Source organism: Caretta caretta, chromosome 8 (assembly GCF_965140235.1).
Source record: "Caretta caretta isolate rCarCar2 chromosome 8, rCarCar1.hap1, whole genome shotgun sequence".
NCBI classification, from domain to species: domain Eukaryota; kingdom Metazoa; phylum Chordata; order Testudines; family Cheloniidae; genus Caretta; species Caretta caretta.
This window is the reverse complement of record NC_134213.1, coordinates 39,149,337-39,162,923: the sequence shown is the minus strand read 5'-3', so window position 1 is coordinate 39,162,923 and position 13,587 is coordinate 39,149,337. Positions and strand designations below refer to the sequence as shown.

The 13,587-nt window shown below is 45.3% G+C and overlaps 2 protein-coding genes across 38 annotated transcripts in view; both read right to left on the bottom strand.

Moving 5' to 3' along the window:
* LOC125641569 (protocadherin gamma-C5) overlaps positions 1 to 13,587 on the bottom strand; it is a 426,447-nt gene that overhangs the window by 18,468 nt on the left and 394,392 nt on the right. For all 37 annotated transcript variants that reach the window (XM_048861707.2, XM_048861740.2, XM_075131413.1 and 34 more), the window contains one exon: positions 11,456 to 11,514. In XM_048861707.2, the coding sequence (XP_048717664.2) occupies positions 11,456 to 11,514 (59 nt within the window). The remainder of the gene's footprint in view (positions 1 to 11,455; positions 11,515 to 13,587) is intronic.
* LOC142068331 (protocadherin gamma-B2-like) overlaps positions 1 to 13,587 on the bottom strand; it is a 153,077-nt gene that overhangs the window by 5,943 nt on the left and 133,547 nt on the right. Inside the window, exon 2 of the mRNA XM_048861731.2 lies at positions 11,456 to 11,514. The gene's annotated coding sequence lies outside the window, so the exon portion shown is untranslated. The remainder of the gene's footprint in view (positions 1 to 11,455; positions 11,515 to 13,587) is intronic.

Genomic DNA, 13,587 nt, shown 5'->3' with positions numbered 1-13,587 from the left:
GATTGCACCATGGAATGGGCCACTCAAATATTCCGAGAGAACCTGCTTCAATATGGAAATAAACCCTCCTCCAACCGCACACCTACCACCCCACATTGGAACCCGTGCAGGTCATCATCAAACAACTACAACCCATAGTCAGTCCATCCTGAAAGAATCTTTCCTGATCCCCCTCTTCTGGCCTTCAAACAACTCCTCAACCTCTCCAAGATCATCATCACAAGAAAGCTTTCCACAGACCAGGACACACCAATTCAAAACAGCACCAGACCCTGACAGAACAAGAGACGCAAACATATCTCCGCTGCTACAATAATCAACATGCCCACCCCAACACCACAAAACACCTTTCAAGTTCCATGAATCCTACACATGCCTATCACAACATGTGGTGTACCTTGTCCAGTGCACTAAATCATAGACAACTCATGTCTCCCCATACTGGGGCGGGGGGCACAATCTAAAGGGAAGGACATGTGACCGCCCCATGTGTCTCCTCTGCCCAGTGACCCCCCTGCCCTGTGCCCAGCCCAGGGCCATGGCACTCTCCCCACCCCACCGAAGTTACAAGTGAGGGGGAAGGGGCTCTATCCTTCTCTCCCTGTGCCTTTCCCCCAGGATGAATCACTTCTCCCTGAGAGAGCCTGGCTGGGAGGCAGCAGTGGCCAGCTCCCTGCCTGGGCTTGGCTGCTGGGGACAGGGGCTGAGTGAGCCAGATCCCCCCTCTCGCCCACCCAGCATGCTCAGCCCTTGTCCCTGGGGGGACACACAGGGAGAGAAGGACAGAACCCCTCTCCCTCCCCGCTCTCGGGAGGCCAATCTGACCCCACATGCCCTCCATGTATCACCTCTGCACTGAATGCCCCAGTAGCCACTATACAGGGGTGAAAGCAGACCATCACTACATTCTTGAATTAGCTCAGACAGGAAAATGATAAAAGACAAAAACCCCACATCACCTGCGGGTGAACACTTTTCACAAAGCGATCACTCCATATCTGAGCTGTCAGTCCTCATCCTCAAAGGGCACCTGCACAACACTTTCAACAGATGAGCCTGGGAGCTTTAACTCATAACTTTGCTAGATGCTAAAAATCATGGACTGAGTAGAGACACTGGATTTCTGGCTTATTACAACAATCTGCAACCCACTAACAACCCCCTTCTCCAGCTGCTTTCCGTCCTCTTCCCCTTCCTTTCCTCCCTATGACTGGAGGGGTGTTAACGGGCCACTTCACCTTGAATGGTCCCTTAAGATATGTATTAACTACTTATGCTAAACAATCTGTTTCACATTGTATAGTTTCCCACAGCTGAAGAAGAGCTCTGTGTAAGCTTGAAAGCTTCTCTCTCACCAACAGAAGTTGGTCCAATAAAAGATACTACCTCCCCGAGCTTGTCTCTCTAATATCACATAGGAACTTTATGGAAGAGGCAGGGATAGATTTCAATTCTCCAGGCTTCACTCAATTGCCTTAACCGTCCTTTCTCTTCCTGCAATCAAACAGCTGCAACAAATGAGGCAGGATCCTACAGACAACTGTCTCCTTCACTATACAATACGGAGTCATTCCCAGAGCACTCAATTCCAGGTTCTGGAGAGGGAGATCTCCAGTGGTCACAGGCCTTTCTGCCCCTTCCCCCATGTCCAACATCTGACCCCTTCTGCCCTGTCCCCTCAGTTTCTTCTTGTACTTGTCCTGTTGCTTCCCCACCACCAACTCCTTGGCTCAGTCTTCCTCCCCTTTCACTGACTTCTCATCCTTTTTCTTGTTTCCTTGCCCAGCCAGTCCAACTCTCTGCCTTGGGGATACCTCCAGTCCCAGTGCCCCCTTGGGCTCCTCATCCCAGTCTTAGCCCAAGGGTTCTTGTCCAGCCAGTCTGAGCTTCACCCAATCTAGCTCCTCATCTGATCTGCCTCACCCACCACTTGCTCTGAGTTGCCCCACCCAACTGGTTCCTCAGATCCCAGTCTCCCTCCTCCCAGCTCCTTGGCAAGCTCAGTCTCCCACCTTCCCCACGGGTTCTGCAGTCCCCCGTCTCCCCTCCCAGGTCCCAGTTTCTCTCTCTCACTCTACCTGATAGCTCTAAGTCCCAGTTCTCCTCTACCCACTCCCCCAAGCACCTTGTCCCATCCTACTCCCAACCCCACCTCAGGACCAGCTCTTGTCCCTCTGCATTTGAGTCAGGTGGTTTCCTCCTCCATACTGCCTGGGCACAGCAGGAGGGCTTTTAATGCTCACAGAAAACAGTCTCGTTGTTCTCTGTTCCTATGCCTGGCCCCACAATGGCCCCTGGAATCTGGGAAGAACAGTTGTAGGGAAAGTCCTGCTCAGCCCCTGTATCCCTGAGCTGGAGTATGATGGAATCTCCAGAGAATGTAGCTGCCAAACTCTAACAAGTCTCTACTGAACTGTGTGAACTGCCATTTCCAGGTGTTTGGAACTTTGCCAAATTTGAGGAACATCAGGGACACCTCCCTACCAAATCTCAAGTCCCTGTTTCAGAGCATGGGGGCACTAGAGCTTCTAAAAATATTCCTGTTTGTTTACTTGGGGAAAACAATGCATTTTCCACTAATCTTGTTCTCAGAAATGGCTGGACCATTTTTGCTGTAACTTCCCATAGAAATTCAGCCCAAGGCAGACACCAACCATGAAAGAGTTCAACCTGAATAGTTTAAACTGGGCAACATTATGAGCAACTAGAAACAGGGTCTTATAAGGAGAAGTGTCAGGACCCCTTAGCTAGAGACAGCAATACCTGGATGGCCAATAATGTATATTGGTGATGATTAATAAAATGCACATGGTTCCGGAATTCATCATGTCCCTTTGACCACTCTTGCCACTAAGCCATATAAGCTGGATTCCTTCTGACATTCTGAACCCTGGAGCAACTTCCAATGGCTGCCATTTAAAATAAATAACCTGCCAGTTTCCTTCTTTCTCCCCTAAATGAGAAACCCGCCCTTTCCCCCAGTCCCCATACACACACACCCCACCTGTAAACAAACTACACTGGCCTGAGACTCAGAATGGGCAATATTCAGTACTAGACAAATCACAAATTTAAGATTGTGACTCACAGATGTTCAGGTCAGAAGGGACTATCATGATCATCTAATCTGACTTCCTGCACATTGCAGGCCACAAAACTTCACCCACTCCTTGCAGAGATAATAATTAGAACTCTATAATCCTGGCAATGGGAGATTCTCAGCTTTCCAATGGGGGACACAGCATTTGCTTCTAGTGCTGAAAGGTGCTGAGATACTGCACTTTAATGTCAGCAGAGAGGGCAGTCCCTTAGCATCCATTGGTCATCAGGCCAAAAATGGTAGGATGGGAAGGGTGTAAAGTTTTTATCAGCATGAAGTTGGGATGGTCACTGTGATGCTGGCAGGCCAGATGCCTGTTTTTGCCAAGGCTGCAGACATTAGCTAAGAACTGACAACACTGTAGCTGGAGACCAGACCAGGTCACCTGTATGTTAGTTTGCTCAAAACAGGTTTGAGTCTTATAAGAATGTATTTAATATTTAGACTCTACAGAGTGCTTGTGTGTTGCTGCCTACATTAATCTGACTTATAATATCTATATACCATGTTATAAGATAATATTTAAATGTTTCCTCTGTAACTATAAAAGTGTTTTGCTCTGAAATTGTAAACCTCCACAGTCAGGAGAGAAACATTACCAACTGTGAAACACTAGTTTACCAGGGTAGGTGTTACCTCATGCCCAACACTTTGAACCTGCACTGCAGTGTGTCCCGGTCATGGCCCCTTTCTGTCATGCATCATGAAATCTGTCTGTAGGTATCATAATTCCTACGGCTGGAGCGCAGCTGGGACTGGACAGCCTCCTCTCCCCAAATGCTGATGAGATCCAGCAGCGTGGCATTGCTCCAAGCAGCGGATCGCCTGGTGCATGGAGCAGGCATGGCCAACTGGAAAGATGCGCTGAGACCAGTGCACACATCACCGAGCAAACAGGAAGGGGACTTTCAAAATTCCAAAGGAATGTACGGGGTGGGGATGATGGTGGGTCACCTGAGGGCAGGGCAGTAGAGTTCATACCAATGACCAGAGAGGCAAGAACAGGCATTGTGGGACACATCCCGGAGGCCATTCGCAGCGCAGTAATCAACCATGGTGTCTACACTGGCCCCGCAGCGCTGTAGCCCTGACACAGAAAACCGTACACCTCTCGGGGTGGGTTTTTTACAGCGCTGCAACTGAGCAGTTTCTGCACACTAAGTGGCTTGGCGGTGTGTAGACCGTAGGAGTTACACTGCAGAAAGCTGCTTTACTGCGCAGAAACTTGCCAGTGTAGTCAGGGCCTAAACTGAAGCCAGAGATCCCCAGGTGCTGCCTCCTGGGTCTGCTCTGAAAGACATTTTGAATAGACAGCTCACTAAAACTCTGTCACTCTTAGGATTTAAATGATAACTCATTTGTATGTCTATGTGTGCTTGCTTTAACCTGTAAATAACTCTTATTTCTTTTTCCTAGTTAATAAACATTTAGATCATTTATTACAGGATTGGCTACAGGCATTTACCTAGGGAGGTGGTAGAATCTCCTTCCTTAGAGGTTTTTAAGGTCAGGCTTGACAAAGCCCTGGCTGGGATGATTTAACTGGGAATTGGTCCTGCTTCGAGCAGGGGGTTGGACTAGATGACCTTCTGGGGTCCCTTCCAACCCTGATATTCTATGATTCTATGATTCTATGATTGTCTTTGGTGTAAAATCTATGGTACCAGTTGGTCTGGGGGTACGTGACTGGTCTCTTGGGACTGGAAGCAACCTGTGTGGTGTGATTTTTGGCATAAGTGACCATTTATCTTAAGTCCAGTTTGTCTGAGCAGCAAGATAGACTGGAGAGTCTAAGGGGACTGTCTGTGACTCCATGGTAAGACTGTTATAGCGGGGCGGGCAAACTTTTTGGCCTGAGGGCCACATCAGGTTTCCGAAATTGTATGGAGGGCCAGTTAGGGGAGGCTGTGCCTTCCCAAACAGCCAGGCGTGGCTCGGCCTCCGCCCCCTATCTGACCCCCCCACTTCTCACCCCCTGCTGGCCCCCCCAGGACTCCTGCCCCATCCAACCCCCCCGTTCTCTGTCCCCTGATGGCCCCCCTGGGGTCCCTGCCCCATCCACCCCTCTCTGTCCCCTGACCCCCCCCCGGACTGCCCCCCGCTCCTGACTGCCCCCCACTGCCCCATCCAACCCCTCCTCTCATTCCTGACTGCCCCTCTGGGACCTCTGCCCCATCCACCCACCCCTTCTCCCTAACTGCCCCCAGAACCCCTGCCCCTGACTGCTCCTCGCTGCCCCATCCAACCCCCTCTCTGCTTCCTGACTGCTCCCCTGGGACCCCTGCCCCCATTGAACCCCCCTGTTCCCCGCCCTCTGAACACCGTGACCCCTATCCACACCCCAGCCCCCTGACCATCAACCTGAACTCCCCTGCCCTCTATGCAACCCCCCCTGCCCCACTCCCTGCCCCCTTACCACGCTGCCTGGAGCACCAGTGGCTGGCGGCAGCCGCACTGCCCAGAGCACCAGGACAGGCACCACCTGCGCCACCACTGCGCCACCCAGCTGGAGCCAGCCATGCCACCACGCAGCACAGAGCACCAGGTCAGGCCGCGGTCTGCAGCTGCGCTGCCTGGCAAGAGCTTGCAGCCCGCTGCCCAGAGCATTGCACCAGCAGCGCAGTGAGCTGAGACTGCGGGAGAGGGGGCAGAGCAGGGGAGGGGCCAGGGGCTAGCCTCCTGGGCCAGGAGCTCAGGGGCCGGGCAGGAGGAGCCCGCCATCCAGATGGCTGTAGATTGCTAACCTCTGTGTTATAGTGATCCAGGAGTTCACAGTTGTTACTGGCTTGGTGAGGTCTAATGATAGAACACACCATCAGTTTGGGGCGTCTGCCCTGTTTTTGACAGTCTGCCCTGAAGTAGGCACTCATGGTTGTGAACCACTCCAGACAACATGACACATGTCATGGGGCTTTAATTTTATTTAACAACAACAAAAAAGAAAAGAAAATGCCCTCTCTGTTGAGCATGTTGTCCAGTATGCCAGTGCTGACCTGCTTTAGGTGGCAGTGTGCAAAGACTGTGCCCTCCTCCAACATCCGCATTCCTGCTCCCAGCGTAAGACCTGCTTCAGTGGCAGCACTCTGCGCGCACTGTCCTGATCTCATCACAAAGGCTTTATGCATTGCATCACATGTGCAATGTACAGTACGGGGCCTGCTTCCATTAGAACACAAGCTCAGAGCACTCCAGTGTTCCTCGCACCGGGGGTAATGCCATGGTAGCGTTCTGTACATGCAGTACTGTGGAAGCAGCTCCTATACTGGTATAGTGTTAGGAATTAGGTACTATCCTTTCAAATAGTTTGTGAGCCTTCTAGTATCCCTAACAATATTCTGTGTGTTTCAGGGCCACCAGAACCCTGCCAGAGCAGCAGTATCTGAAACTAGGCCTCACATGTTATCTGTAGTTAATAAACACAGTTATCTGGACCCGCTGTGCCCATGTTATTCCTTCATAACATCTTTCTTGTGTAACAAGCAAACTACACAATGGCTGGGATGAGGGTAGAAGACAATGGAGGGGTGGCCATTGTCCAGAAAATGGCCACATGGACACTTTGCTAGGAAACGGAGGAGACAATATTAAAAAAAAAACCATTATGTCCCTGTCTCAGTCTCTCAGACACATGATAAAGCTGTAACATTTGCCCTAGGATAAGCAGCCCCTTTAGGTTTAACCAGGTCCAAAACCTCATTGTGACTGTCCTAGGAAAAGTCCAGTACATTTATTATTAGTTATTATTATTACTGTGCCCATGGGCATCCTTACACTGGATACTAACGCCACAATCTGCATTATGCAGCACTAGATGGTAATGATGGTGGGAGAGCACAGGCATGTACTTCACTCTGATTACAGTTGCTTCCAAACATTAAACAACATTTAATAGATTTTCAGATATTCAATTACATGTGCAAAGGATGCGCGTATTTGTATGCTAATGTGCATACACAAGTAGCAGAAATGGCCATGGCAAAGGACAAAAGAGACTGTAAGTCACTTTTACATTCTCCTGTTCTTTGGGCTGGCCTGATTCCTGACATGAATAAGAGCAATCTGAAAGCTGCTTTATGTTATGAGTAGTGTAAGAGCCATCTGGGATCAGTTAGGCTAGCTACTTAGGTGTTTTGCATAACTAGAGTGGTGCAAAGCAGACAGCATTAGTGAATTGGGCCCAAAGATTATGAAAGTCGTATAATTCATAATTCACTTAAGAAGCCTAGATGGGTGAAAATTCACATTAGACATTCTGCTAAGAACTTTAATTCTGAGGCAGATTATATCACTGAATGTCTCATATAAGTTTACAAAGACTGTTTTAAAAGACTTAAAATATTTTCACTCCAAATGAACAGTTGGGGTTGAGATCTGGATCTAAATCTTCCCCAGTTTTCAAGAGTTACAATCAGGTGTGATGGTTCAGCTCCAACTATAAGAGAAGGGCTGAAGGTGAGAAGTTTGTATGTTAGAACATAGCGTAAGAGTGGCCATACTGGGTCAGACAAAAGGCCCATCTAGCTCAATATCCTGTCTTCTGACAGTGGCCAATGCCAGGTGCCCCAGAGGGAATGAATAGAACATCAAGTGTTCCATCTCACAGCTTCTGGCAAACAGAGGCTAGGGACACCATCCCTGCCCATCCCAGCTAACAGCCATTGATGAACCTATCCTCCATGAACTTATCTAGTTCATTTTTTAACCCTGTTATAGTCTTGGCCTTCAGAACATCCTCTGGCAAGGAATTCCACAGACTGACTGTGCATTGTATGAAAAAATACATCCTTTTGTTTGTTTTAAATCTGCTGCCTATTAATTTCATTTGGTGACCCCTAGTTCTTGTGTTATGAGAAGGAGTAAATAACACTTCCTGATTTACTTTCTCCACACCAGTCATGATTTTATAAACTTCTATCATATCCCCCCTTAGTTGTCTCTTTTCCAAGCTGAAAAGTCCCAGTCTTATTAATCTTTCTTCATACGGAAGCCTTTCCATACCCCTAATCATTTTAGTTGCCCTTTTCTGAACCTTTTCCAATTCCAATATATCTTTTTTGAGCGGGGGCAACCACATCTGCACACAGTATTCAAGATGTGGGCGTACCATGGATTTATATAGAGGCAATATGACATTTTCTGTCTTATTATCTGTCTCTTTCTTAATGATTCCCAATATTCTGTTCGCTTTTTTGACTGCCGCTGCACATTGAGTGGATCTTGATCTGTATGTGTCACCCTCTCTGACCTTTGCCCTCTAGTTCAGAGACACTGGGAGCTGGACGTAGAGCTCCAGGTCCTCGGTACTTTCACCAGAAACCATCACCAATAAATGTAAAATATTTTAATGATCAAATTATTTACACATTACCCAAACTATGCTGTTTTGTTTCTCATATTGCTGCATAACTAAGATATATCTTTAAAGCACATCTTCTACAATGTAATGGTCAAAATTCTGTTCTCTGTATACTTTAACTGACATATGCCACATGGGTTATTCATTATTTTTATTACATTGATAATCTACACTTCATTGTAACAGGCAAGCAGGGGTAGGGCAATCTCAGGGAGCAGGGACTCCTGAACAGTTGCCACTGACTATGAAGCTCAGTCTGGAACTCTGTCCTCTCTGTCCCAAAAGTACAACCACCTACCCTTCCTCAGAAAGAATCCCCTTGGTGTGCAGTTGCCCGCAGTGGAGCAGGAGTAAATGTAGCCTGAAGCTGTTATTGGTGTGTGTAATGTGAATTTTTACACATTTTGATTTTTGCAAAGAGAATGGATGAAAGGCAAAGCTGTTGGCATCTATAGCTACGTCACCTTAACGGAATATTTGCAGACTTTTTAACACTTATGATTTAATTAGTTGCAGAGTTCTTGCTATAGAGTTTTTATTCTGGTTACATTAGCCAGCAATCAACAAACTTTTTTTCTGTTTTTGAAAATGTGTGTATGTGTGTATGAGAGAGAGCGAGAGAGTGCACGTGCATGGTCTTGCAAATCCCACCCACATACATATCATATTCACATAGCTGATGGTGTGGAGTGGTATCAAGTTTTTATTGGCATGAATGTAGAGTTTCCTTTTTACTGAGGAGCAATGAATTCACAAGTGAGTTATGCAGGTCACATAAGTGCCAGGAACACCCTTGTGCCACACCACACCTTCATGCACTCTGTAAATGCCACATATTTTATAGAAAATGGTACAGCTAATAATGTTTCTGAGAGTATTAAAAAGGTTCTTTTGGGACTTTTAAAAAAAAAATTCTTCTGTCTGCAAAGCCAAAGTCTGCAAAGCTTAGTACCAGGAATCCAACTACACAGAGTTCAGAGGGAGAGAATAAAACATAACTAATAATAGAAAATGCCTCTAAAATAACCCCAATAGCTTTTCTATAGACTCAGTCAATCTCAGTCAGTTCCAGGGCTAAAAGCAAGTGTGGTCCCATTGCAAAGTTCTATTTCTTTCTCCCCACCATGTGGCATGGGGTTGACAGCCCAGGGTTCGAGGAGGCAATTGTAACATTGCTAGGTCAATGACTGAACAGGAGCAGTAATCTGTACAACACTCATTAGGCTTACTCCTAGTCTATGAGTAGGGGCCCAATTTGGCAAACACTTAAACATGTGCTTAAACCCTAATGCTTTGCTGAACTCAGGCCCAGAAGAACAAGCAGAAGCAAATCAAAGCTCCCTCTAAAGAATAGTTCCTGTAGGCCATGCCAGGAGCTGACCCGTTGGGCAAGTGTGTGAATGTGCAGGGGATAATATTGGTATCTCTACACCAGGGCTTTGGAGCTGTGCTCCGGCTCCGCTCCAGCTCCAGGCAAAAACCTGCAGCTCCACTGCTCCAGAGCTGCTCCGCGCTCCAGCTCTGGGCTCTGCTCCAAAGCCCTGCTCTACACCTTGGTGACTTTTGCAGAATCAGCAAGTAGGGTCACAAGTACAGGATGACTAGAGTCTCTTCCATTTTCCAAGGGCAGAGTGCTGCATCCACTGTGTCATTGGCTTTACTGGCCCAGAAGCAAAGCAACCACCTGAAATCTCATTGTCACTTTCCTACATAGCATCTTGTGTTACTCCTAGATTGTCGGTCTGATTATAAATTTTATTTTGAATATTTAAACATTATAATTTCCAATCCAAGATATTTGGGATGGGGAAGTGGGAGCTTGATTTGATTTTTTTTAAATATAAATTGTGTTTGCAGTTAGTTGGTGTTTTATATTAATTTACATGTGCCTAGAGATTATGATGGATGCATTTTAATAAATCCAAAAATAAATCATATTAAATTAACCAAGCTAGTCTCCTGATTAATTCTGACTAACCAGATTAATCTCATAAATTCTGAGCCAAATTACTTAGTGACAGGGCTGACTCTATAGCATGTTTCCATGAATGATCCCACCTGGCTCTGTTCCCAGAAAGCAGCCCTCACTGCACACTCCTATTCGCCCATGACTTGCCTCTTTCATATTTCAGATCATGTGAGAATTTAAAATCATTATTATTTGCATTGTGGTAGCACCTAGTACCTGTCCTATTTGCTAGCACCTGGGGAGACTCATATGTCAAATTTTGAAATTAATACTATTACCTACTACTACTAGCAACAACAAATAGCATGCTAGGGAGAGTTGAAAACTCAGGGGATTGCTAGCATGATATGGAGATTTTCACCTATAAGTCAGAAGTTTAATTCCAGCCCAGACTCACAGTAATCAAAATTTGACACCAATGTAAAATATATTGGCATTTTCAGTGATTCCAAACTTGCACTGAAATAATTAACCCACCAAGTGAAAGTCTCTGTGTAAACACTTTTATTTTAGAATAAATGTGTCTGATTTTGATTTGACTGGAGCCATTTTTTACTGATTTAAGCAAAAGCAAACTACAGTACTCTTGTTCCAAAATAGGAGTGTCCACATGTGCAGGCTTGCACTGAGAAACAAAAGGTATTAATTCTAACCCATTGAGTTAGTTCTGTGCAAGTTTGTATGCAGACAAGGCCTCATTCCAGTTCCCAGTAGCCAGTTGTAGGGAGCTAGACAGACGATGCTGCAAAGAACATCAGCAGAATTGGTACTAATACAACCCCTTTTGCGGTGTTTCAGCAGAGAAGGCAGGGACTAAATTGCCCACAAGATTAAACTCCCCTCTCTGGCCAGGAGTGTTCCCCTCCAGGTCAAGCCTGAGCTGCAGAGGCAGGGTCGGGGTGCAGGGGAGTGGACATGAGTCTGGGGGTGGAGGAAGCTTGCCCTGCTTCCTAGGCTGAAATCATGAAATCAACAAGAAAAATAAGAAAAGCCAGCATGTGTGCAGAGGAACAGAAAGTGAATCACTCACCCACTGGTTCCAGGTCTCTGGGCCTGAGAGAAACGCCAGTCTGGGTTAGGCTGAGCTTGCTGCAAGGGAAACAGAAAAGTATTTTAATGCCTCTATTCTTGCCTTTGGAAATCAAAGCAAACTGATTCAGGATTATTGCAGCCTGGAAATACATCCATGCTTAGGAGAAGCTAAAAATGTAGATAAAAGAGAATAATTTTAAAATTCAGTGGAGTAACCAGAAATATATCTCTCCATTGATGTAAAACAAACAAACAAAGACACAAAACAAGAAGATTCCCCTCCCTCTTGAATATTCCTGAATCAAGACAATTGCTAAAAAAGCATGACAAAACAATTCAGTGAATAATCTTCCAGAATAAGCTCAGGAAACCAAGCTGTGAAAGAACTGAAGCATGTTATAGACTGATAAGGGCATCAGTTTAATCGGAAGAACTCTATAGTACCAGAAATAATGAGCTGAGGGAGAAGCAGAGTTAATTGATACTGAGAAAGGTGTGTTTTAATGCAGCTGGAATGGTACCAGAACTTCCTAATTTGTCCTTTCTCCCTTTCTAAAAATGCTTGCACAGTGTCTTGATTTCACATTCTATATTTTAATTAATCTTTTCCTGGATACTGTGTCCTTGGTGCATGACAGTATTTTTCTGTCTATGTAGAAAAGAATTCACTTCCCACAACAAAATGTATTATTTGTTTAGGAGACCCAACAGACTATAGACATAACAGACCACTGTGGAACTTGATTAGTGGGCCCTGTATCACTTTCCACCCACATTGATTCATTATCAGACAAGGGGCAGTTTGTAAATAAAGAAATACATGAAACAGCTCTATGTATTAAGTCTTTGTAAGGAGAGCTAAAAGGGAGAACTGTTTTCTGTCTGAAACACAAGTACTTCCAAAAATCATAGACTTCTAGCTATCTTCTTAATTAACTCTGCAGTAATAGTGTACCTCCTTTAGCGCTCTAAAGATGTCTCCTGGGTTATCTTGGGAATGAGCAGTTTAGGCTTTATAAAGCAGAACAGGATTATTCTGCTTGTATATACAGTTACTAAGGAAAATGGAAGACAGATACAGCTGACCTAGTTTTTATTTAGCAGAAGTTGTGATATTACTAATTTACTCATAACTTTAATGATTATGGTAAAGAAAAGCCTCAGAATAACTACTGACTTCCCCACAAAGGAGTCCCATTGCCATCCAAGCTGTATGTATGCAAATTAAAAAGTATCTATCTTTGACTTCTATTTTTAAAAATATTTACACACACTCAACAATACATATATACACACACATTTTGTAAATGAGGTCTTCTCTCTTTATTTTCTGAAATGTTACCGTAATTGTCACTTTCAATTTTAGGACATACAGTTACTGACAAAAATAATTTTAGAGCTGGAACCCAAAATGATCAAACCTGGATGCCTAAATTCAGGCATTTATATTCATGTCTAGGCATCTACATAAAAATAGCCTTATTTTCAACTGTCCTGAGCACCCTCCCATCTCACTGAGTTCAGTGAGAGCTGCAGGTGCCCAGCACCTCTAAAACTGGGGCTACGTATTTATGTTTCCAAGTTTGAAAATGTTGGCCACAGTTGTCATCCTGGTGCGATCAGCGTGTAGTACAATACATCACCAAGTGAAAAGTTTCTGCCACACACCTACAAAATACAAAAAGATCAAAACAGATAAACTTTGTTTTAGCAAACTACTCAGTTCCAAGTCCGGCTTCATAGGTGGAATAAAGTAGTAAGAGGTAAATACAAAAAACTTCATATTTAACCTGAAGAAAAGCTGGAAAGCTTGTCTCTCTGACCAACATAATTTGGTCCAATAAAAGATATGACCTCACCCACCTTGTCTTTCTAATCCTGGGACCAACACAGCTACAGTAACACTGCATATAACAATGCAATGTGTCACTTACAAAACTTAGGGTATGTAAACAAGGAATGGTCTAAGGAGAAGCTGCAGCTACCTGGGCCAGTCACTCTCAATTTAGGGCTCTGATCCTGATGTGTTGGATTCTATTCGCACCCAGGCATCCTACCTCCATTATGCCAAGCCCCGACTTTTCCCCCTATCTCTTGCTGGACAGGTAGAGGTAATGCACTTTCCCCAGG